The 24,733-nt window shown below is 38.1% G+C and overlaps 1 protein-coding gene across 1 annotated transcript in view; it reads right to left on the reverse strand.

Moving 5' to 3' along the window:
* Positions 1-505: 505 nt before the first annotated feature.
* The window catches only part of LOC141938234 (histone-arginine methyltransferase CARM1-like), a 75,581-nt gene continuing 51,353 nt past the window's right edge, over positions 506-24,733 (reverse strand). Inside the window, exons 5-13 of the mRNA XM_074856904.1 lie at positions 20,906-21,016; positions 17,404-17,581; positions 14,926-15,016; positions 8,942-9,023; positions 7,915-8,000; positions 6,441-6,530; positions 4,770-4,907; positions 2,860-2,949; positions 506-515 (exon numbers count right to left, since the gene is read on the reverse strand). Of these exons, the coding sequence (XP_074713005.1) occupies positions 506-515; positions 2,860-2,949; positions 4,770-4,907; positions 6,441-6,530; positions 7,915-8,000; positions 8,942-9,023; positions 14,926-15,016; positions 17,404-17,581; positions 20,906-21,016 (876 nt within the window). The remainder of the gene's footprint in view (positions 516-2,859; positions 2,950-4,769; positions 4,908-6,440; positions 6,531-7,914; positions 8,001-8,941; positions 9,024-14,925; positions 15,017-17,403; positions 17,582-20,905; positions 21,017-24,733) is intronic.

The following is a 24,733-nucleotide window of genomic DNA, read 5'->3' on the forward strand; positions in this document are numbered from 1 at the left end:
TAGAAGATTAACACCAAATGTTGAAATATGTGGAAATAAGTGCTGAATGTTTAAAGCATGGACACTACATACTGCTCAAAGATCTTTTGATGTGTTAGAGATATATAAACATGAGGTAGGTTTTCTTCAATAACCTAGAATACTGGTAAGAATATTTAAAGAAAAAAAAAAAGACCTATGTGAGCTTACTGTAAAACAGAAATAAACACAGAGAGATAGTTCTTGTTCTATACCAAATGAACTTTCTGGAATAAAATTGAGTCTGCTGCAATTCAAGTCTGTAAATATGAAAGCAGGCTAAATTTCAATTAAACAAAAAAAGGGATGGAACCACAATATTCCCTTCTCATGTGACTTGCATACAATTACAGATATCTACAGTTACAAACTGATTTTACACAAGCATCAGCAGGCCTACTAAGAACTGAACTGATTTCAGTCTCACTGGTTACTCAGCTTGGTGAGAATCTCACTTCTGTTTTCAGATGCCATATTACGATATATTCTATGCATACCTAAAAATGGATGAAAGAATAAAATAGTTATAATAAAATATACAATTCTTTGATCACTTACAGCACTAGCTAAACTAAGCAAACTTAAATTCTAATTAGCTTTTATTTTGCTCTCTAGTAAAAACTATTGACAGCTTTTTCATAATTAATAAGGACTTTCATGAAATTGAAAGTGTTGTGAGCACAATATTCAGCCAATATATGTCAGGTAAGTCTTGGGAATAAAGCTAGAAAATTAGTCCCCTATGCCCTCACTGGATTTATTAAATGCAGTGTGATTTCAAATTTAAATTTTAAGTCTTTTTATCTAGATTTTCAGCTGTGCAAGCAAGTGTGAAATGCTACCAGATCCACTGTAGCTTATTTTACAAAGGTGTAGGCTTTCTTTTGGTCTTATGTATAGCAGCTCAGGCCATTGCCTTCACAGAAATGAAAGGCTTCCCAGTCCAGTCTTTTATTTTTACCTTATACTATAGAATTAGTATGGAGTTGTTTTAAATGAGTGAAAAATGTCCAGAATTGCCCCTACCCTACTATCCATACCTGTGGTACAGAGAGAAATATTTGTATCAGGGACACTATGAAGCAGTGACGTAGAAGAGAGCTAGGCTGTATGCGTTGGCATAATGTCCCACCATGCACAGTAATTTGCAGGTCCTAGTTCAAAATCTGGATTATATTTTAATTTTTAAAAACCTTACAAATGCTTTGAAGGTTACCTCATGTTTATAAATAAGCTTTTTCTTTTGGCAAGTCTTCTTTGCCTTTGTTTATTCAACTCTTTCAGAGTTCTGGTAATTGCTATGGGAGGGCAGGGGCAGAATGGAGAAGGATCAATCAACAAAAAAACCTAATGGAGCCTCACAGGGGAGTGACCGTTAGCGTGTTATGGCAGGATTTCACAACCAAGCACTCTAAGAATCAATGTATAAAAGAACAGCAGTCTGAATTACTCAATATAGTTAATTGGCTAGCAACCATGAAATCATACAGTGATATTTTTACATCCAATTTTCAAACTAGAATACCACTTCATATAACTTAAAAGTATTTCTATATGTAACATATAACTTGACCTTTTCTCCCCTGCTTTCTTGCAAATAAGTGATAGTATTCTGAAAGTGATTTCTACATTTTATGTAAGTTAAAAAACTTTTAACAAAAGCTTATTTTGCTTCTAAATGAGTAGACTTGTATCATCTTTGAAAAGTCACTCACACTTACACAATGGGTGCTGAGAGTAAGTATGGAGATTTTAGAAGACCAGTAAACTTACTCGTAGTCATCCTCACAAAAAGCTTTTAGATTTGAATATGTTATTAGCCAAACCAAAACCATAAGCTAGACACTGTCCATGACACAAGTCAAATCCAAGGAATTAATCTTTTCCAGTACGTGATTTTATTTATAGTTATTGCAAGTCTTCCATGAACAGTCTTTATTACAAAGGCATCTTTATGAATTGAATCAAAAGGGCCCCACTCTAAAGCCAAAATGACCGATGTGCTGCACGTTTAATGTACAGATGAAAATTAATTAATTTTCATCAGACACAATGGGTATTTTGTTTTAAAGGATTAGTGTGGAATTGTCATATAGGTCTGAGTCAAAAAATAGGAAATGGGAAACACATAATGAATGAAGGAAGCATTTTCCATGTGTACCTCTGGGAAAAAATTAATTCCACCAGCTGTATTTGCCTATTTTAATGCCAAATACAGCATAAGAATGAGAACAAAACACAGCCAGCCTGTTTTTCTCAAAAATCTTTTTTTCTGTTGGAATAATTGATGGCTCCTTCCTCCTGCTTGTTTTGATCTGTAATTGATAGCTTTTCCCAAAATACAGGGCTGTAACAACACCTAATCAAGGCCCCTGCTTGGTTGGAAAGGACTGCAGCAGGTAGATTTTTTCCTCCCCTCATGTTTCATACAGAAAGGACAGGTCCTTCATGTCAAATAGCAGTATTAATTGATGTACTAGGCAGAGTGCATCTTGGCATATTGCCGATTCCTCAAGTCACAATGATTCACATCACAAAACAGGAAAGAGCAAAAGATTTTATGTATACATGAGTTCAAGTAAGTAAACGTCTATGATTTTGTCACAGCACTAAATCATTACAGATCTTAAATAAAGCTTTTTTGCTCTTTATCACACAGCCTAAATAGAGTATTGGCTTATATAAGTAACTACTGCCAATACTAAACAATGGTGCCCTCATACCTGTAGAAATAAACTGTAAGAGGTCAGAAACTTGTTCTTCCACAGGTGTCCTTTGCTTCCTGTCATACATGATGTTACCACTCTACAATGGTGTACTTTACTCAAAAACATTTCTTACCTAAAAAATGGATTCTTTAAATCAAGAACGTTACCAGATTTAAATCCTGTCTGGTCCACCATAGCCACAATCTGAATATCATAACTTTGTCTGCATCAGAAAGAGAAGTATAAAAAAGAAGTAATGGAACTAAAACAACTATAACATCTTGTATGAAAAAATACCAGTGTAGTTACTGTCTGAATAATAACCACTTAGTATAACAAGCAAAATAAATTTATTTGCAGTGGTATCAGTGGTATCAGTGCAAGGGCGTGATTATTTAATCAGCTCTAAACAAGTAAAATTTACAAGATGCTTAAGTGATTTTAAGAGTTTGGATCTGAAAAACATAATTTTGCACTGATAGTATTCAACAGTGAAAGGTCTTTTTTCCCCCTCTCTGGCAGAAATAATTTAAATTTCAGCATTAGCAAGTACAATCAGAGTATTATTTCATGATCAAAAATAACCTGACTGGCCAAAGAGCATTAGGTTCACTCTTGTCATAATCCTAGATTTCACCAGGAAGGATATTTTTCACAGGACTTTTTGCAAGAAAATGAGTTTACACACAGAAAAGTAAAGAGGACGAACTGAGCAACTGAGAGTAAAACCAAAATGCTGAAGCTGACCAAAGCTGGTCCTCCCACAAGTAACAGCAACTGCAGAGTTACACAGAGGTACTACGTTGATCCCAAAAGCAGATTAGCTTTGTGGCAGCGCTTGTTAGCTCAGTGCTAACACATGGTTAAAGCGCTTCTCATTCTGTCTGGCAAGGTCACCAGCTCAGGCATCTCTGAGCCATGCTCCATTGTAGATATGCCTTATGTATTGACATATTTACAGCAGTGGCTGTGTGATCACATTGTGGCATATAGTGTTTCTTTTATATATTAAAATATGAATACATTTTACGTTTGAAAGAGACATATCAAGATCTGTATTATTTATTTTCTCCATGAGGAGTTTCTCAGCAGAAGATCTAGAAATCTGTTAAGTCCCAAATGAAGTATTTGTTGCTGATGTGATTAAAAAGCCCTGGAAATCTTACTGACAGCTTTGACGTCACTGGAATCACATGATTGGTCAGCATGTTCCCCCGGCCCCCCCCCCCCCCCCCCAAAAAAAAAAAAAAATTCACCTTCCTACACAGAGGAGGCTTTGTTTTCTGTTAAAACTATACATACACGTAAGCAAACCAGGCTGCAACTTGTGTGACCCAGTCACTGGAGGATTGTTTTCAAAGCAAAGCATAGGAGTAGATTTACCAAACATTTGACTGACAGCAGGAACAGCAAAGAAGTCTGGTGAGGAAATATGCCCTTCCAAAAGCAGCCATCTTCATTAGCCTTGGTGGAAGGACAAACAACACATGAAAAGTGCTATTCTTAAACAGGGGAGCATGTCCATAAGGAATTTTTTTCAGAATCAAAAATGTAATGTATCTGGGATCAACCCCACTTCTCCTTGTCTCTGCACAGGACTTGCTGAGAGACAAGGGATGTTGGGGCTTCAGGCAAACAACTAGGCTGCTGCTGAAGACATGGCCAGAGGTTACACTACCAGAACAAGGTGTGGAAAATGACTGGACATGACCTGCGAAAATTGCTGTGTGTGAAAGTGGAGTGGAAAGCCAACAAAAGCTGCAAGTAGCACTGTGAGGGAAGGCAGGATGTGACAGGTGAAAGAGAAGATATGTGAGAAGGAACATCATAGGTAGCTGGAGTGGAACATGGAGGCTTTTGGTAAGCAGAGATCACAAGGTCAACACTGCCTACGTAACTGTACCAGTGATACCATATAAATTGCTAGTGGTACCAGAAATAAAATGTGGGTACAGGCATACCCATAATTAACTGGTGTCTTTTGGGTACCTCTAACAAGAAAAGCCGCACTACAAAATCTGCTTGGGAAGCTTTTACACTTACCGCTTATTGGCAACAAGTAGGACTTTCCCTGAGAGAGTTTCCCCCTCTTTAGCAAAGAGGGGTGTCTGAAGAAGGCAGCGTACTTGATACCAATGAGTAAGAGGTTCTGTTGGTGCAGTGGACAACCAAACAGTTACCCTAAAACAAACAAGAAAAACTATCTAGACTTTCTCTCCTGTCTTCTGCTTTCAGAAAAAATTTTGTTAAGACTTTTATATATGTGAGGCCTCAGCTGCTTATAATAAACTTTAAACTGCCTTCCTTAAACTGGGAGAGTGATTCTACCTTATGCTGGGAAACCAATACATTATACCTCATTTTCTTTCTTTATACTGTGCCTGTGACCATCAGATCTGTGTGCCTAAGCCAATTACGGAGACTGAAACAAGAGACTCTTCAGACAATGTTTTCTCTTCTTTCCACACTGCCAGGACAACAAATACTAATTTAGCTCTTCTTACCACTCAGACAATTTCAACAAATTACAGAAAATGAAAGTTTGTCCTGAATGTGGCAATGCGATTCTTCACAATGGTAGTTGCATCCCCAAGAAGGTCCCATACCTAGTTTTCAGTTGCAAGAGATATTTCAATAATATATTGAAACGAACTGTAGGTGCAAAGAAAGGGATAACAAAGGTAATACCATGAGCCTGATCCACTGAGATTTCAAGTGCTAAGACAAAGAACTTCCAGAGTTGTAGAAGCATGAAAGAGCTGCTGATTAAGCAATTGCCTACTCCAAAATGGAGGCTTTCTCAGCAGAGGATTTCAGTTGGTTTCTACAAGTCTGCAATTTTCTCTGCTTTTTTAACTGATGTGGAGTTTCTGGTTCCTTTTTTAAGATTAAAAATTTTACTATCAGCTGTTAACATAAATACAAATGCACATATGTCCATTTTCTTTTAATGGATATACTATTCTGAATTCTTGACAATCCTCATTTCAAAGGCTAATAAAAGGCATTTATCAACACAAATAAATAGAATTGCATTTTACAATTTATTGAAAAAAATCACCTAATCTAAAACTAAATCAATTTAACTGTGAAATCAACAAATCTTATCTAAGAGCTAAATACAGACAGTTGAAATCTATGTATTGACTACCTGAGCTAGTTTATCTAATTTTCACCTACTTACTATTCCAAATGAATATCCCCCTTTTGAAATAAATGCCTGGTGCTGCAGTGAAAAAAATTTCCCAAGTCTGGTGAAAATTTCTTCATTTCCATGTTGTTAGCTGGAACATGCAACCTGCTCTCCTTTTTGCCCACAAACAAGGCCAGCCCAAATGGGAAAATCCAGCTTATGTTCAAATGCTGCTGCTTTAGTTACAATGAAAACAGAAAGGTATATAATATTACAAAGAATCGGTATTGTGTGCAACAGTGCATTTAGACCCTCAACAACTCCTGGATGTGGTCTACCATAGATAACGTGCACCCCAATCAATGGGAAGCAAGATCACCACCATGTAGTCACATTGCTAGCACTAGGTTATCACACTTCTTCTTACACCTAGAAGGCATAATTTCTTTAATATGAAGGAATTTCATTACAAACAAGGTCAGCACCAGATAAAGGTCTAATTCTGGCACACTTTTCATGAAAGATGCATTTTTTTTCCCCGTGTAGTTAGTATTTCATAGGAAGAAGGAAAAAGTACTTACAGTGATCCTACAAATGCCACATCAAACCAGAAGGCCAGGCCGTGGATTAGTCCAGACTGCATAATGTGGAAAACAAAAGGGATTTCCACTCTGCAAGAGAAAAAATAATACGCTGCCAAAGTAATTTCCCAAAAGTACTGGAAATTCCACTAGAAACTTATCTTCTACTAATTTATATATTTCCATTCTTATTCATCAATTTTCCATATATTTAAAAGTATATGCTCTTTTTCTCTGTGTCAATAGAATTAACCAGTGGCACTGATTTAGATGTTAGTTTTTTGTGTGCCTTATTCGATAGTAGAATCAAATACACCACTACACAAGTGTTAGTGCACACAAGTGCATCATTTGTGGCAACACAGCAGACTGTTATAAATACAGGGGTTCAGTGTTTCCAGTGGAAAATTTCCCATTCCTAGTGAAGGACTTGGATTTAGTTTAAATACTATTTTGAACAGGAAAATGATCCACTATAGATTTGACAAATAGAACTACTAACAGAACCAGAAGGAAAACTTGAACTGCTTGAGCAAGAGCTGAAATATTTTCCCTTCCAAAAGAACTATTACTGGATATGTAGTTGAACCCAAATCTCACCCACTCCTGCAGAAACATATCCTAAAATTATCATTCACGTATGAACATATTAGTTCTGAGAACCACTGAAGGAAGTAAACTCTAGCCAGCTGAAACTGAAAAGCAATTCTCCAGCTGTTTCCCCCTCTCTGAGAGAAATTCTTTCTCACTAGACCATGTCATTTATACAATTAGTTGTGAGTCATGTTGAAATAAGGGTTCAGAGTTTCAGACAGTCTGTGATACTTTCCCCTCATGACAGGGTCTTGCAAGGACTTGAAGTACTCCCTCAAATTCTCCCATATGGTACATTTTATGTCACAGATGTACTGAGAAGGCTTCTCTGCTGTCATGCTGGGACACCAGGGATGCAGGCTGGGTTATATAGAAGACTTTCCAACTAATGATTTGAAGGAGTTCAGGAGGGAAGTAAAGAGGTACAGCTGACTCCTGTTAGACTGGAAAATGTTTAAAAACAAAAAAGATACACAAGAGTTCAGCAAGGCAGCTTGTGATGACACCATGTGACAAGGTCTTTTAGGATGTCTACAGAGAAAAACAAAAATTGCTGTGTAACTAGATTTAAATGTGTCCCCACATATAATGCTAAGAAGTAAACACTGTCCTCCAGAGTCCATTTTATCACTTTCAGTAGGAAAATTTTGTGAACTGATCTCTGGTGTTTCACAGGCTCACCAACAGGCTTCTCTGCTCATACTAGAGAAATTGTCATGCAGGTGAATGCTCCAGTCCATTACAAGTGGTGTACTAGTCATTCTGGCATGCCACCTTCCCTCTTCCGCATCCACCACAAAGCTTCCTCCATCTCTGAGCACCAATCTAGAGCCAGTTACAAAAATGATAGATTGAGAGTAGGTTGCTGGTGTCTGCTGACCTATGCAAATCTTCCTCAGCGGCTTCCAGGAAGTTAACAGTGTACTTCACTGTCCGGGCCACCAGAATTCTCGCATCAAAAGTATCCTGTGGGGGTAAACAACAACAACAAAAAGAGTTGCAAGTGTTATCATTCTGCCTTGTCAGCATATAAACTTGTTTTCTGTTAAAAAAATGGGAAAAAAGACAAAAATCAATCTTCACCCCAAAAAACTTATTTTAAATGTTTCATTTTGTTAGCATCCCTTAAAACACTATTAGATTTTAAAATATTATCAGGTTTTAATATATTTGATAGCTTATATACGTATCAAAACCTGTTTTATTCAACCTAGAAACAATAAAATTCGTCCAGAAATTGATCACTTGTGAAAAAATGTTTGGGTTTTTGTTTTTTTTTTTAAACTACACACATTCTAATGTGCTCTTCTGCACTGCACAGCTGGGAAAGCCAAACTAAGACAGCATGCAAATAATTGAAAATTAAATTGTGAAGTATAGGGAGCAAAATTATTTAATACAGATTGCCGCCTAGAAAAAAAGTAGTAGTCAGTGAGCAAATTAAAACTTTTCCCTTCATTTTTCTTTCTTTAATTACATGTACTAATCCTAATCTATCACTGTTCACAAACTGTTTCATAAGTGAAGCAAACAATATAAAGGCTTGTATCACATCCAACAAGTGTATCACATCCAACAAGTGTATCACATCCAACAAGTGGAAAGACTGAGGGAAGCTAGTTTCATGTTCATAAGATAGTTGTTCACAAGCTGTGGCTTCCTGATGTGTGCATATCTCTAGACATCTGTTATTCAGAGCAAAACCAGAAATATTACCAGAAATATTATAGTAGTTAACCTTTGACAGCAGCTCTATTCACACTGACAGGGCTAGTTCCTGGCTCTCTACTCAACAGTCTCAGAGCTCTGTTAAACAAGGAGGCTACTGTACCTGTAGGATTTTGTGGAAGGGACAAGATAGCGAGAGGGAAAACCACAAAAAATAACCCCCAGACATACAAACCTACCACAACAGGTTGTCTGAAATACTCATCCACGGCTGCACTGTGCAGATTGGACAGGCTGACCCCATAAAAGAATTCTTGGTACCTAGAAACAGTAACACATAAAACGTTTAGGGAAAAATGTTTTTTCTGGGTTCCAACTAGACACAGGCACAATATAATTGTAAATGGCAGGTGAAGTGTGGCTAAGCACCTCTTTCCCTTTTTCCTGTCTGCCGAGAGGCCAAATTGCAGCTCTCCTTAGCTTACTTTACCTTCCCCACAGACATCCTATACAGCATTGATGTTACATGATCCCCTCAAATGGACATACAGAGACATTTCACACTATGGTTCTGAAAGAATCTACACAGCAAGCAGAGAATAGAGAGAAGGGCTGAGGCACTCTTAAACTGCTTTTGTAATCTTAAACTATTCCAGAACTGGGGGCGGATCATGTATAAAATCAAAACAGTGATGAGGACACTTGCATTACAGATCTGTTCCTTTTTATTGATGTTAAACAGGAAATAAAGGTCATTCTATACCAACAGAAAGGGGAAAAAAGTAGTATTTTTATCTTACCAATTTATGCAAATGTGCATATAATGTATATTCAGATTATTTCCAGTGTGAAATTTTAAATGAAAATATACATGCTTGCAGTAATCTTCCTCCTGCTGTGGTGGTGCAATTCTGCCCCCTCCCTCTCCTTGCTGGGCTGCTTGGTGCTTCGTGTGATTCCAACCACCCTCCTGGGTCACATACCAACCTGGGGAGGTAAGTACTGCTAATAGCAGTAAACAGAGCATTAAGGCGCCCCTTTGACGAGCCTGGCTTGGGAACGGTTATAACAGCCCATCACCTCCTGACAGCCTGGTACACTTGTACCTGGGATGTGGTCCAGGGAGAACAGTAACAGAATTGCACATCCATCAAGTTCTTGTGCAACTGGTGTAAGACACTAGAATAGTTAATTGTTTGAGCTGGGCCAGAGTGAAAATTAGCTGACGAAAGTCAATTATCTTGGAGCCCCCAAGTGAGACCCTTTGAACCCTCCTGGGCTGCAGTCGGCCTGTGACCAGCATCTCCCCTGAGCTGGGACGTCTCTCAGGTACCAAAAACCTTAAGGTATGGTCTGTTAGAGCTGTCAGAAGGCCAGGCTGAAGTTGACCTGCTCGAGTTGAGACCTGTTTAACGTCTTTATTGATGACCTAGACGAGGGGATCGAGTGCACCCTCAGTAAGTTTGCAGGTGACACCAAGTTGGGTGGGAGTGTTGATCTGCTCGAGGGTAGGGAGGCTCTGCAGAGAGATCTGGAAAGGCTGGAGCGATGGGCTAAGGCCAACTGTAGGAGTTTCAATAAGGCCAAATGCCGGGTGCTGCACTTGGGCCACAACAACCCCCAGCAGCGCTACAGGCTTGGGGAGGAGTGTCTGGAGAGCTGCCAGTCAGAGAGGGACCTGGAGGTGTTGATTGACAGCCGGCTGAACAGGAGCCAGCAGTGTGCCCAGGTGGCCAAGAAGGCCAATGGCATCCTGGCTTGTATCAGCAATAGCGTGGCCAGCAGGGACAGGGAAGTGATCTTACCCCTGTACTCGGCACTGGTGAGGCTGCACCTCGATTAGTGTGTTCAGTTTTGGGCCCCTCACTACAAAAAGGACATTGAATTACTCGAGCGTGTCCAGAGAAGGGCAACGAAGCTGGTGCAGGGTCTGGAGCACATGTCGTACGAGGAGCGGCTGAGGGAACTGGGGTTGTTTAGTCTGGAGAAGAGGAGGCTGAGGGGAGACCTCATCGCCCTCTACAACTACCTGAAAGGAGTTTGCAGAGAGCTGGGGATGAGTCTCTTTAACCAAGTAATAAGGGATAGGACAAGAGGGAATGGCCTCAAGTTGCACCAGGGAAGGTTTAGACTAGATATTAGGAAGTATTTCTTTCCAGAAGGGGTTGTTGGGCATTGGAATGGGCTGCCCAGGGAGGTGGTGGAGACCCCATCCCTGGAGGTGTTTAAGAGTCGGGTTGACATAGCGCTGAGGGATATGGTGTAGTTGAGAACTGTCAATGTTAGGTTAATGGTTGGACTGGATGATCTTCAAGGTCTTTTCCAACCTAAATGATTCTGTGATTCTGTGAGTCTCAGTTACTGTCCACTGAGGAACGTTGATGCATGGTGAATATTTACCCTAAACTCCAGAAGAGGGCAATTTTAACTTTGAGCTAGATTCTCTTTCACCCACTCTCTCTGCTTACCGATGTGTTTGGGTATACACAACTATTTTCACGAGTGTGGGTATACACTTATACACTGGATCCAAATACTTTTTTCTGTCTGTGTGTTTGTACATCTTGTGTTTGTGAATATGCATGTATATATGTATTGATTTAAGGTACCGTATAGTAAGTTAGTGTGAATCTTGTCATCTTCGAATCTGTAGTTAAATCACTATTTTAATTATAACATTTTTACTGAATTATTTTGTAAATATTTAAATTGGTTAATGATTACGTGCTGCTAGTCATTAATAAACCCCGATTTGCTGCTAAATCATTACCGTGTTAATACTTTCATCTGCAACACCTGTGTATAACTTATCAACTCATTGAGAAGTTCAATAAGTATCTTTACTTTCAGATAACATCAACAAAAGGGGATGGAAGAGGGAAACAGTAAGGAAGCTCAAATCCTTCTGATGGAAGTGTCACCTAGGTATAAAACCATGACCTTCCAAGTCTTCAGGAGCATTTAAAAAGGGAAAATTTAAATGCTTGTTCTCATTGTTACATCATACAACTCCTAAACTATCATAACTTTTTTTGAAGAGGATGAGTTTAGACTAACTCAACCAATATGGGAATATCCCTTTAATACTGATAAATTCTGTACTACTAGTTCTGGGCTAATTGCATAAAGGGAAGATGCCTAGGTGACTGTATGCCTCAAAGATGTCTTAAAAGATATCTTAAAAGATATTTTTAAGGAAAGAACTCAAATAAGCACAACAGAGGAAATCAGCTGACACCAGTAACTAACTGCAAGTGATTTTTTACCCTTTTCCATATGTTTGCTGTACTGTATAATTGAATTGCTTATTTATCACTGATGAGAAACACAGACAAAATGCACACTATTTTTAACCACTTGCCGTATGTTTATGTTTTGTATCTTTCTATCTTTGCAAGATTTTCACCAACAAAGAGAGCAGTCTGCTCTTCTGTGGTAGACTATAATTATCACACTTCTGAATGATTACTGGTAAATACAAATTAATACACAACTGAAGCACAACAGTAAGCCAATCTATAGGCCTGAAGAGAAACAAAACTTACACAATCCCATAATTATTATTACTGTACAGATCCAAGACAATAATTCTAAGTGTATGAGAAACTTGTAGTCTTTCCTTTGTATAGTAAACAGGCTATGCTAACTGCTGCATCTAATGTTAGAACACACAGCATGATTTTTTTCATAGGATTTTGAAGGTTTTTTTAAAATGCTGTTCCTTTATCAGATGAAAATTCAAATTGCAAATCTATGTATTTGTTTCAGTCTTTTGCTCAAGTACTATCATCCAACTGGATCCAAAACCGTATCCAATCTCTAAGACAGAGGACATAGATTTAGCTAAATAGGAAAGGATTTACTACACGTAAAACACATCTTCTGTTCCAACAGAGCTGGACAATGAATAAAAGCTGTTTCTTGAGGCCTGGAGTTTGAAGCTTAGCAAATCACAGGCTGTCACCAACTAGTTCCTCATGGTTTAGTCGAAACATCCAAGAAAGCCCTGAGAAAGTGCTTTGTCTGAAACAGGACTTTTATAGCTCTGAATCTATCAAGGATATCCAGACCTTTTAATATTAAGAACATGAATGTCCTAGAGTGATGCAGAAGCAGAACTACTGCACTCTCACTCAGAACTTTCCTGTGGTTAGTTTGGTTGAAACATTCTCATAAAAAAAATTAAAAGCAGGCAATAAAAAGATGTCAAAAATGGGAGACATCCTTTTGCAAAGATGAGTGGAAGAAAAACTGCAGTATCTTGCAATTTAAACAACCTGACCACTATCATAATTACAAAGTATTACTACAGTCTGTGATAATAATGTCAGTGACAAAAACACTCTTGGTGCAAAGAGAAATTAGTTACTAAAGCAGACTTGAAAAATCTGCTTATCCCCTTTACACAGTTCTCTGAAAGTCTTACAGTGATTGACAGGTAATTCAGCTTATTAAATGCATGCATGTAGAATATCTGGAATCAAATCATGACACCCAGATACAGATGAAGTTGTCTTTTTTTTTTTTTTTTAGAATGCAGATGCTGTGTTTCTGTTAACAAACGATAAGAAACTAATCAAGCTGGACTATTCAGTCCCAACTGTATAATTCTTAAACAACAAAAGGCAGCAGATTTCTTTCCACCACCAATAACATTACCACATACATCAGTGTTAATGGACATACAATGTATCTACCCCACAGGTATTCCACAGAGGCCTTATATTTATTGCAAATGAAGGTGAAGCATCCCAAGCAGTCTGAAATGAAATGCTTTCATACTGGCAGTAACAGCCAATCCTGTATAGACCTGGAAAAAAAAGCTGCATTTCTGCTTCAAACTGTAGTATGTATCTAAAAGTATGTATCTATTTTATCTATAATCTGTATAGTATGTATGTATAATATGCATCGTGGTACAACATTGTGCTTCAGTCTTGTAATTTGTAGTCTAATATATATCATTGACATGTCATGTATATAAGCAAAAATAACAGGACCTTCTGGAACAGGGACCAGAATGACAGCTGAGATGCAAAAACTTATCAGAAGTTACTTCTACCTTCTTTTTTCAGTCTCTTAACATAGAAGAATATTGTTGCAGTTTTTGTGATTCTAAACACACAATGCAAACATTTCATAACTGCCTCAGCCTACACAGTGAGACAAAAGACGACGCACTGGCTGAATAGAGTTAACATCGCCAGCAAAGGATTCCACATGTAAATCACTCAAATTTCTCTCACTCCTTTAATAGCTGTAGAAATAGTAAGATTTTGTCATAGTTCTACTTCAGAGACAGCCAGAAGAAACCTTCTATGTATAAGCAGTTATACTGTAACCTGGGCATGGAAGAAAACTTTGTCTTTAATCTAAGAAACCAACAAATAGGATTGATGAGGACCACTTAATGTTCACATTCCACACTGCAAGCTGAAAGAGCAGTTGAAATACTGCATTTATAATCTTCCAGAAGATTTAAAAATAGTTAACCCATGAGTTCCACAGTACCTTTTATCCAAAACCTTTAAATGTAGATGGCTAATTTATAAATTAACTGACCTGTATCACATGAAGGACTGAAGATGTTTAAAAATAAACCTGCCCTTTGCCAAAACAGAATCATCTCAACTTCTCCTCATTAGAATATCACTGTAAATATTTCCTCTTAGATACAGCACAGCAACAGCCTAACAGTGGACAGTATCAGTAGGATGCTCCAAGGCAAAAGGAGTACAACTTCTAATTAAAACTGCATGAAAAATTTTAGTGGACAGAAAATAACTAGCAAATTGGAAATTGTTCAGGACATGGGAATTAATACTTATTCTCTGTGAAGACTACCAAGGAATCTTTCGTGTGCTTAAGCACCCGGGACATCAGGCAATACAGTGATCACCATCCGCAGCATACTATGCTTTGGTGTAGCAAAGGGAACACTAGCGCCTGATTCACAGTCAACTCTTTTTCTCACAATGAATGCTCCATGGAGTCAATTTCTCTTTCAAAAAGAGACCCACTCAGGTCTAGCACTTCCTGAGAGATCCTTCAGACTTGCACAATAAAAAGTATAACTGTAGGCCAGAGCAGAAGTGAACATCAAAACCATAAAAGCATTCTCTTCCTGTGTTGACAGATAGTTTATGCTGAATTAAAGAACTGATTTAATCTTTAACCTCTACTGAATCTTTGATAAATATAAAATAACATAAATAATCATTACCAAAAACTGGCTCTGGAGTAGTGTTCCATGTAGAGCTGCTCATCAGAAAAAGGAGCCAAATGAATGTCACTGTATGTTGGAAACATCATTCCTAGTAAACAAAAGACAATATAAAGTAGTAAGGTAAGTGCTCAAGAAGCTTTTGGACAATGCTCTTAAATACATGATTTAATGTTAAGGTTGCCCTGTGTGGAGTAAGGAGTTGGACTCAATCCCTGTGAGTCCCTTCCAACTCAGGATATTCTGTGATTCTATAGTCCCACAGACATCTCTACGGGAATGTCTTCACTAGTGAGAAACCACCAGTTCAGAAGAAGCAACTGTTATACACTTCAGATATCTTAACATTTAGTGTCATTAATATAGGTGTTTACTGAAATGTGAATATGCTAAAGCAGTTAGTAAAAAACCCAACCCAGAACAACTTACAGAACATACCAGAATACTTCACAAAGTCCTAATAATTTTATGGTCATATATCAAATATCTGAATGATTTAGGTTCCTTCAAATAAAGTGAAATGCTAGCTATTAAATACCTTCTCAACACTCTTCAGTGGAATTATAGAACCTTCTTTGCTTATAACTAACCTAATAAGTATAACATCTGTGTGAATGATTTGTATTAAAGCTCAGACTTGATCTTGAATTAAACTGCTGGGTATGGTTTTGGTCAAATTTGGAAGAACTGCTGTTAATGAATGAAGTAGTTATATGCACTTCACTCTTAAGACTTTTATCCAAGAAACTCACAGCACTTCAGAGTAAATACTGAAAACTGAACAAACACAAAAATTTACTATTATTCCTTTTTTTTTTTTTTTAATTTAACAGATGCTGAAGTTGAGAAACATAATTTTATTTGCATGAAGTGGCAAATCAGTGACAGAGCAGGGAATGAAATTCTGATCTACTAGTTTGCAAGAATGCATTCTCATTAGGATCTTGCACTCTAATGGCTTGGGAAACCAGAGGAATTACCTTCCATTATTTTCTATGGACAGTGCATCAGACTGCCTAGCAGCTAAAATGAAAGTCCTTTATTCTACTGTGCACGTGTCAATGAAAGCAGGAAATAAAGCCTGGTCATTTTTGAACTACACTTCTTCACCCTTTTTTAATCTTGTATAAAATACAATGCGTAATTGAAAGGGAGGACAGGTAAAGGAGGAGACGGAAAAGGAAACAGCTTTACTTTTTAAAGCACATCATGTAGGAAGAGTCCACAGGAATTTAAATAAAGAACATCACCCACTCACAAAATAGACATGCTTTTTAAAACTGGCCATGGGGAGAATATTAACAAGTTTGCAAAGTATTTGAGACAGAAAGTTTCCAAACCTAACTGGTACTAAATTAGCAACTTACTCAAAATGTCACAATTTCAGCTCACTTCTTAGACAATCATTAAGTTCAATAATCACCAGGTAGGGTGATTCATCCCCACTGTACAAGTAAGCAATCAGAAAGTTAGGCACGTATCTTTAAAAGGATTCTCTCATTTAAGACTGAAAATGAGCTGCCTACTGATCAGTTTTCAGAAGCCCTCCTCTGAAACTGGGCCATAAGAATCTAAATGGGAGACTCAAGACCAGTGGCTGACCTGAAAAATAGTACCCAAATGTGCTTGGCAAGTTTGAAACAACAGCAAAGTCATTAGCTCCCTGCATTGAGGCACAGATTCAGCCCATGCTTCAAAAACTTCCACGCTGCAGTAATTTTACTTGAGAAAGGTCTCTTTTAAAGAAGTCTTTTAAGGAGAGACTTTATAGTTCATTTTCAGCAGTTCATGTAGAAAGATTTATCATTCAGCAATTGGATGCTGAGATTTGCCTCTCAAAGAAGATTCCCATGAGGCCCTGGAACTTACAGATTGCCTTCAAAACTCCTCTGAACATAGGAGGGATGAAGTACAGAGCACTGAACCCTATGAATCTCTCACATCACTCAAAAGGCAACATCCAAGTATTAGAATAAGGTATTTGGACAAAGCCCAATGAAAGGATGTCAAAACAATTTAACTTCACAGTTTTCCCAAAGACAATATATTAGAGTTTTTCCATTAAAAAAAGCTCATCCTATTTGACGATTCTGCTGTCATCTACATTCCACTGTTTGGCAGTTGAGGCTAGTGTGCCATCATCTATTATGTTATGTTGCAACAGAGATGCAATCATAGTGTATGCAGCAGCAGGTTAAGATTAAAAAGCAAGCAGAGCTCAGCAGTGCAACAGCAGCATACTTACTCAAAAGCTATTTCCACTGTGAAACAGCAACAAGCCACAGCACAGTACAATAGCAATAGTGGCTGCATCATTATATTAATTCCCCTGGGCCCCCTAGATGTTGGTGGTACAGCTAGAATGAGGGTATAAAACCAGACAATCCTGAACTACCAATTCAAGTCTTTTTTTTCTTCTTTCAGAAGCTTTTTATCTTCCTTCCTCTATGCAAGGGGTAACTGTGGTGACACACTCACCATTTGACTTCAACCATTTTTTGGAATGGAGGTAACTTTCCAACATCCTTTCATTGAACAGCATATAACCCATTGGTTCAGAAATTACCACATCAACACTCTCAGGCAGGGAGATCTCCTCAATTTTTCCAAACAGAACTGTGATCTTGTCAGAAAGGTTGTTGCTTCTCACCAGGAGCTGGAAGAAAAACAAAAGCACACAGAAAGTGTTGACTCCTTTGATTAGCAAAATTTATATCAGAGACCTTTAATTAGCATTAAATCCCCTTTAGTGTAAACCAACTACCTCAGTCTGTTAATCAGAATAAAATACAGAGGTAATATATTTTTCCTTGCTAAACTAAAATTTCTAAAGACAGGGGCTCACTGGAACAAACTCAAAGAAATGCATTGTGTGGAATCACCATGTGACAATACAAGTACTGTTGTGCTCTAAGAGATAACTGTAATTATTATCTACAAGAAAAAACACCTACCAGAAAAAGGTGGATATTTTAAATCAATGTAGAAGATTACAAAGAAAGGATCTTCATAATTCTCCAAATTTTTAAAGATACTGTTCTTGAGTAGTTAAATAGCCATAAAGGATGAAGAAACTCAAGAGCTGAAAAGTTGATGGTGAATAATTTCTAAGCATAGCACTATAGTCACATAAACCTATGGGCCAGTACTCAAGAGCCAGGATACTGGAGATTTATCCACTTCTATGTGCATAGTGAATGTCAGAGCAAAACGTTTAATGAACAGAAGAAACAGACATAACATTTTATGCTTGATACAGCAAGTTATTAAGGTAAAAACAACCTTTTCAAAGTCTCTGTATCTCTACACAGAGGTATATCCTATTTAGGATACTGTACTCAGACATACTGGGAAGTATCTAAACCTCTTATGTTTAAATAATGAGTAGAATCTGGGTTCTTCTGGCACAAACTTATGAAGAAGCAATTATTTCACACTAATCTGGGGCATCTGCTGGGAGATTGTATAAAATGGAGCATCCTTTGCAACAGCACAGTAGGATATTTGTATTGATGTTCAGAGATATCAGGAAAAACAAATACACACAATCCAGTAAGTAATAGAAAACACTTCCTCACAGATGTACTTGCACTGGTGTAATTGTAACATCAACAGGAGTGCATAATTACTTCAGCAAACCTTTTCCAAAACAGACTGGGCATTAGGTAACAGCAATGAAACTTACGATGCATTCTAGCTAGAGAGACTAATGTTGTTATTAGCTGATTCACTGAAATGTGAATATGCAGAATCAGTTAGTAAAAAACCCAATCCAGAACAACTTACAGAACAGAGCAGAATACTTCATAAAGTCCTAATAATTTTATGGCCCTATATCAAATATTCTAATTATTTAGCTTCCTTCAAATGAAGTGAAATGCCAGCTATTAAATACCTTCTCAACACTCATCAGTGGAATTATAGCGCCTTGTTTGCTTATAGCTAACCTAATAAATACAACATCTGTGTGAAGGATTGTGTCACTTGAATGACACAATTAATGACTTTCAGCCATGACCTGCTAATATAAACTACATGCCAATATGATAATAAAACTAGTAAACAAAACAAAAATCATTGTACACTAACATGCTATCAACTAGGTAAATAACATGACTGCTTCTTTTACTGGCAAGTGTTTGTATTCATTTCTAAGAACAGGTTGACAGATTTGAAAAGTTCTTTAGACCAGAGACTACGTGAGCAGACATATGATGTGATTTCACTTTGGAATGAAATTACCATTTTGCTCACAGGTGAATTCTGAATCTAAAAATAACTGTCAGGTAACAGCTCAGCAAGCAGCATGAATGTACAAAAGCAAGAAACCTAAATCATTTCAGAATCTACAGACTGTGACACAACTCACATAGTTGGTTAGAGGGCAGCAGAATATTACAATATCTTTATCACATGCAGTGGAGATGTTCATATTATGACAATTTTTACTTTTACTGGAAATAGTAGCACAGAGACAAATAAAAAAGGCTTTTTCATTGCTATTCCATATTATAATTATTATACAACTTAAAAAAAATTCATCAATGTTTATTTGCTTTCCTACACTTAGATACAGCACAAACAAACAAAATTCAAAGAAACACTGTCAGTACTAATCCTAATTAATTCCTTTAATTATGAAGAGTCTTTCTAATTATTCAAATTATAACAACAAAATAGAAATGTTCTTTCAGTACAGATATGCTAAGTTAGGCTAGTACATCCTCACCAATTCCAAAAGTAACACACACATAATAAGAAAGCATTTGTCAATAGCAACACAAATAAGGCAGAAGTAGAAAATGATTGTATGAAACAACACTTTTCTTCAACATATAAATTAAGACAAAATATATATGGGGAGATATGGAGTCCTGTATTTAAGCTGGAATGAAAAATACAAAGAATTTATTCATTAATAACTACTTCTATCTGGAGAGAAATATAAATGTCTAATATCTACATTTTCTTCTTTAAGACCTAAACAGATTATCTCAATTTCCAGTAGCAATGCATCTCCTTCACAGTGTTACAGCTGACAACCTGTGTTCACCAGCCTTCATCAAGAGCAAGGCTGGCTGGCTGCATCAGGACATACAGGAGGAACTTCCACTGAACAACCAGATGCTCACTGTGTGGACTTAGAGCAACTATGGACTCCTAATGTTGCTCATGAACATTTATATTCCAGATCAGCAAAGCAAAAAGAAAAATTAACATCTAGATACTACAAAATTTTTCTAGGTATGGGATGAAAAATCCTCCACTCACCACTTTTTACCTTCTTCCATGTTAAAACTATTTTTAAAACTCAGCTAGAGGTGATCAGTGTTGACAAAATTTGTAATGATAATTCTCACACTTCTCCCCACACATTCTGATGTTCACCTAAACAAGCAGAGACTGAGAAGAAACATGGAGTTTTTTGCTGTTGCTGCTGTTTAGGATTAGCCTGAAAAATATATTTTAAAACTAAGTGCATTTTTGGACATGTCCTTTGTAAACCCTAGGAACACAGTTTCATAAGGTTGAAAGACCTAACCAATCACATTTAGCAGGAAACTAACTCAGCTGTCTGATCACACAGTTGTCCAAGAGTCTTAGGAAAAAAACAGCCCAATGCTCCTGCACTGAACCCCGGAAAACAACATCGGGTTTAATTTTTTTTTTCCCTTCTACAAGTAAGAAGTTAAATCACAGTTATAACTGTTCACTGTTTCTCACAGAAACAACAATCATGTGGTTTATTTCTATGATACATTAGAACATTTAGAACACCTTCAAAAATTACCTTCCAAAAAGCACGGCCTTTAGAGACCTGACTTTTTAGAAAAATGACACTGATGCCTTCAGCATCAGCCTTTTCGAGGCATAGTTTAACATAAGTTTAACAGCATAAGCCTTTTCGAGGCAAGTTTTAATCTTTTAACATTTTCACTCTACACCACTCTAACACTTGGCTCATGTGAAAAACACTTACCTCCGCATATTTTGCCATTGAACTGGCTTCGACTGCATAGACTTTTCTAGCTCCAACCTGCACTGCAAAAAATGAAAGGATTCCTGATCCACAGCCAACATCTAGGACCACCTTGAAAAGAAAAGGCAGATCAAAAGAAACAAAATAATTAAAAAGTCACTTCTGATACCTCTTTTAAGTAACTAATTTTCATTGCTGTACCCTGCATTTAGTAAGCCTGGCATTATGCAAAAATATTACTAATTTCACTTGAAAAAGTAAAAAGACTTGTTAATGAAGAGTTTTAATGACCTTAATTTTTATTTCAGCAGCAAAAGCATATTTTTAAAAGCCTGTGGATTGTTTTCATGTGTAAATACATAGTTATGGTTTGGAGGAAATAGACCTTTTTTAGTTTCTTTAGGAAAAAAATTCAAAAAACAAGTATAGTCTGAATACACTGGGGAGGGAAGGAAGCCATGACAATGATAATTCTTTGAAGGACTACAAAATCATGTCTTTCTGCATGAAAAATCACTATGTGAGGTGGAAGTATCTTGGACAAAACCAAATTACGTAATGTTCAAATATTGGTTCTGCTTGCTGACGTTACTAATAGACCTTCAACTGCACTGCTTTATGAGGTGTCTCTCAAAGGCCCTCAGTTAAACATAAATCCCAAAGCCTCATTTTCTCCATCAGTCAGGTGGCTCACTTGTTGCAAGCCAAAATGACTGAAATGTGAAGGGTGAAAATTTTTGTTTCAATGTATAGTGTAATGCAAAGCCAGCTACTGCCACAACAGTCCACACAAGCCTCTTGTTCCTAGCTTCGTTCTGTTGTACAGGTAGCCTGGTTTCAGCTGGAATAGAGTTCATTTTTCCGGAGATAAGAGGGGGCATAGCTGGAGCGCTGGACCCAGATTTGAGCGGGGATATAGTTAACTTCTCTTAGGCTGGGAGGGGGCACAGCTGGAGTGCTGGACCCGGACTGGCCCTTGGAGTATTCCATATCACGTGACATTATGTATATAAATGAGGCGGGTTCTCTCTCGCTTCTGGGTTTTGCAATGGCGAGATCTTTGTTCTTTCGGGATCACTGGCTGGGAGCAGGCTGGGTATTGTTCGGCAGGTGGTGAGTAATCGCATTGTGCATTATCCGTTTGTACTTTCTATTATTGTTATTGTTTTATTACAATCACTAAACTGTTTATTTTATCTCAACCTAGGAGTTTCCATTTGCCCCTACAGTTTCCTCACCCATTTTCCAGGCAGGGGAAGGGTGAACGACCATCTGCATGGTGTTTGGCTGCCAGCCAAGTTCAAACCACGACAACAGGTCACTCAACACTGCTGCAGAGGCATAACTACATGGAATGAGAAGCTAATTGCTGGAGAAATGGTTAAGATGATGAGACTGATTTGATCTTTGATGCAAAGCCCAACAGAATTAGGCTAACACCAGTACCTTGCTTCTCCAAAATTTTAATACCAGCTTTGAGAAAAATCTCACATAACAGCTCACCATTCAGTTTCCTCCTATGGGTTTGTGCTTGACTGAAAACAAGGAGCAACAGTTTTCCTGTCCCTGTGGCTGAAATTCTCATTAAATTTTAAGCCAAGATACGAAATTCACAAGCCTGTTAGGTGATTCAAGGCATCTAGAAGTGGAACCTCCTAAGATTTCAAAGCACTTCAACCATGAAACTGAGTTACAGCCCTGATCCAATCTCAAGAGTCAAGAGCAGAGAAGCTTAAATATAATACAGATTCAGAGTAATACTGCAGCTTAGTATACCATCAGCTACCCCTGTTCTTTATTGTTTCTTTGCCCCAACTTCCCATACGATGCACATTGCTTACCAGCCTTTAAAAACAGAAAGAGAAATTTTTTTGTATTCAAACAGAATAGTTTTGACAGAGAAATAACCTCTTAGAATAAAGGGCACATTCCACTCCCCAAAAGTTACTCTGCATGACATTTATGTTATGTATTAAAGAATGCAGTCTAACACACATGGCCTGAATCTGTTGTAGATAATATGAATCTGTGTTACAGAAGTACTCCACTGCAAAATAAATTAACAGTTCTTCTGATACTGCACATAGTCTCAAGTTTGGTGTAGAAGCCAGAACCTTGTCTTTAATAATTTTCTTTCCTAGTGAAAGATTTTATTAAACTCATTTTTATGTCACAGGTGCCAGGTTGTTACAGATCCAGTTTTGTTTCTATGCTTTGGCAGGTGTTAGAATATGCTCCTATACCCAGAACCACTTCAGTACAGCAAGTGACAGTAAGTATCAGTTACCTACATAGGGAGGGAGACAATGACAAGTCAAGGCCAATTACATTGAACCCTAGGTCTGACAGAAGGTTTGATAGGCTATTTCTCAATACCCCATGGGAACCACAAATACAGTAACTATTTCTCTCTGCGTATGTGGAAAATAAAAGGAAGAGTAAATTGTAGAAATTCAACATAAAAAATCCAATGGCTTTTTACACCAGACCTAATTTTCATACCCTATACCTATGCCACCATCAGCAGGTGGTACAGCTGTATTGGAACACTTTTTTTCTGGATTATTTACAAAGACTAACTCTAGTCTGATTTTCTCTAGCTCAGTCCAGTTCAGTTTCAACTAAAATTAATCCAGCTTGCTTACTCTGAGACCACTTCACAATGTGATTTGAGGCACCCTGAGTGGGCATGATAGAAATTCACTTCAGAAGCTCACTCCTGACCCATATTAAGATTAATGTCAAGACACAAATGAGCACAGCAGACTGAAGCAGCTGACACAGATGTAGCAGTTGTCCAGTAATTAGTGAAGCAAGGGGAAAAGGGGCCCAGAAATCATGTGTGACACAGTGTGGGAACTGCTGGAGGCTGCACAAGAAGGTATAGGCATACCCTGTAAGATTTGCTAGATCAACAGCCCTTGGCACACCAGAGACCTTGACCCAGGACAGAATTTGTGAGGGAAGATGTGGGTGCTGGGCTGCATGGAATGGCCGATGGCTCTCCCAGAGGCTGGGATCCATGGTGACCTGTGGGGGAGGTGGGCACTGGCTGGTGAGCTGATATGAAGCAATGGCTGGAGAGGAGCAGACTGTGAACCACTGGGGAGGTTGAACAGGAGGTAGGATCCTGCTTTTTAGAAGCAAAAGCTCTGAGCATCAACACATGGTTGTGCAGCTGGTATCACAGACAGAAATTCAGCTTTTATGAGCACAGTACCTTCCTGAGGAATGAAGACTGACGAGGAGAGACATGACCATCTAAAAAAGCGGTGTGAGAGTATCTTTGCCAACCTAACAAGGAGGGCTGAAAAACTAGGTACATGTTGTTGGAGGTCATCATAGCCTGGAGAGAAGTGAAGGCATGAGGGGAAATGTCAGGAGAAAGCACAATCAAGGGTCCTCATGCACCCTTTGTAAAAGCAGCATGACAGGGGAGCCACCTGACATGCATGTACACAAGCACATGTGGCATGGGAAACAAACATCCGGAATCTGAAGTCCATGCACAGATGCACAGCTTTCATCTCATAGAGATTACAGAGATATGGTGGGATAGCTTGCACATCTAAGGCTGCAACGGATGGCTACAGGCTGTCAGAAAAGATAGGCTGGGAAGGTCAGGAGAAGGGGTTGTACTCAATAATGACTCAAGTGCATGGAGCTTTAGGACTAGACAATGAGCTAGCTGAGATCTTATGGGTAGAGAGAGATAAGAAGACAAAGGGTAGGGATACAGATATTACTGAGGTAGAGCATCTGTTATAGGCCATTTGATCAAAAAGATCACTTGCCATATATAGTCCCTATGCTGCTGCTCGTCACCCA

This window comes from Strix uralensis, chromosome Z (assembly GCF_047716275.1).
Source record: "Strix uralensis isolate ZFMK-TIS-50842 chromosome Z, bStrUra1, whole genome shotgun sequence".
NCBI classification, from domain to species: domain Eukaryota; kingdom Metazoa; phylum Chordata; class Aves; order Strigiformes; family Strigidae; genus Strix; species Strix uralensis.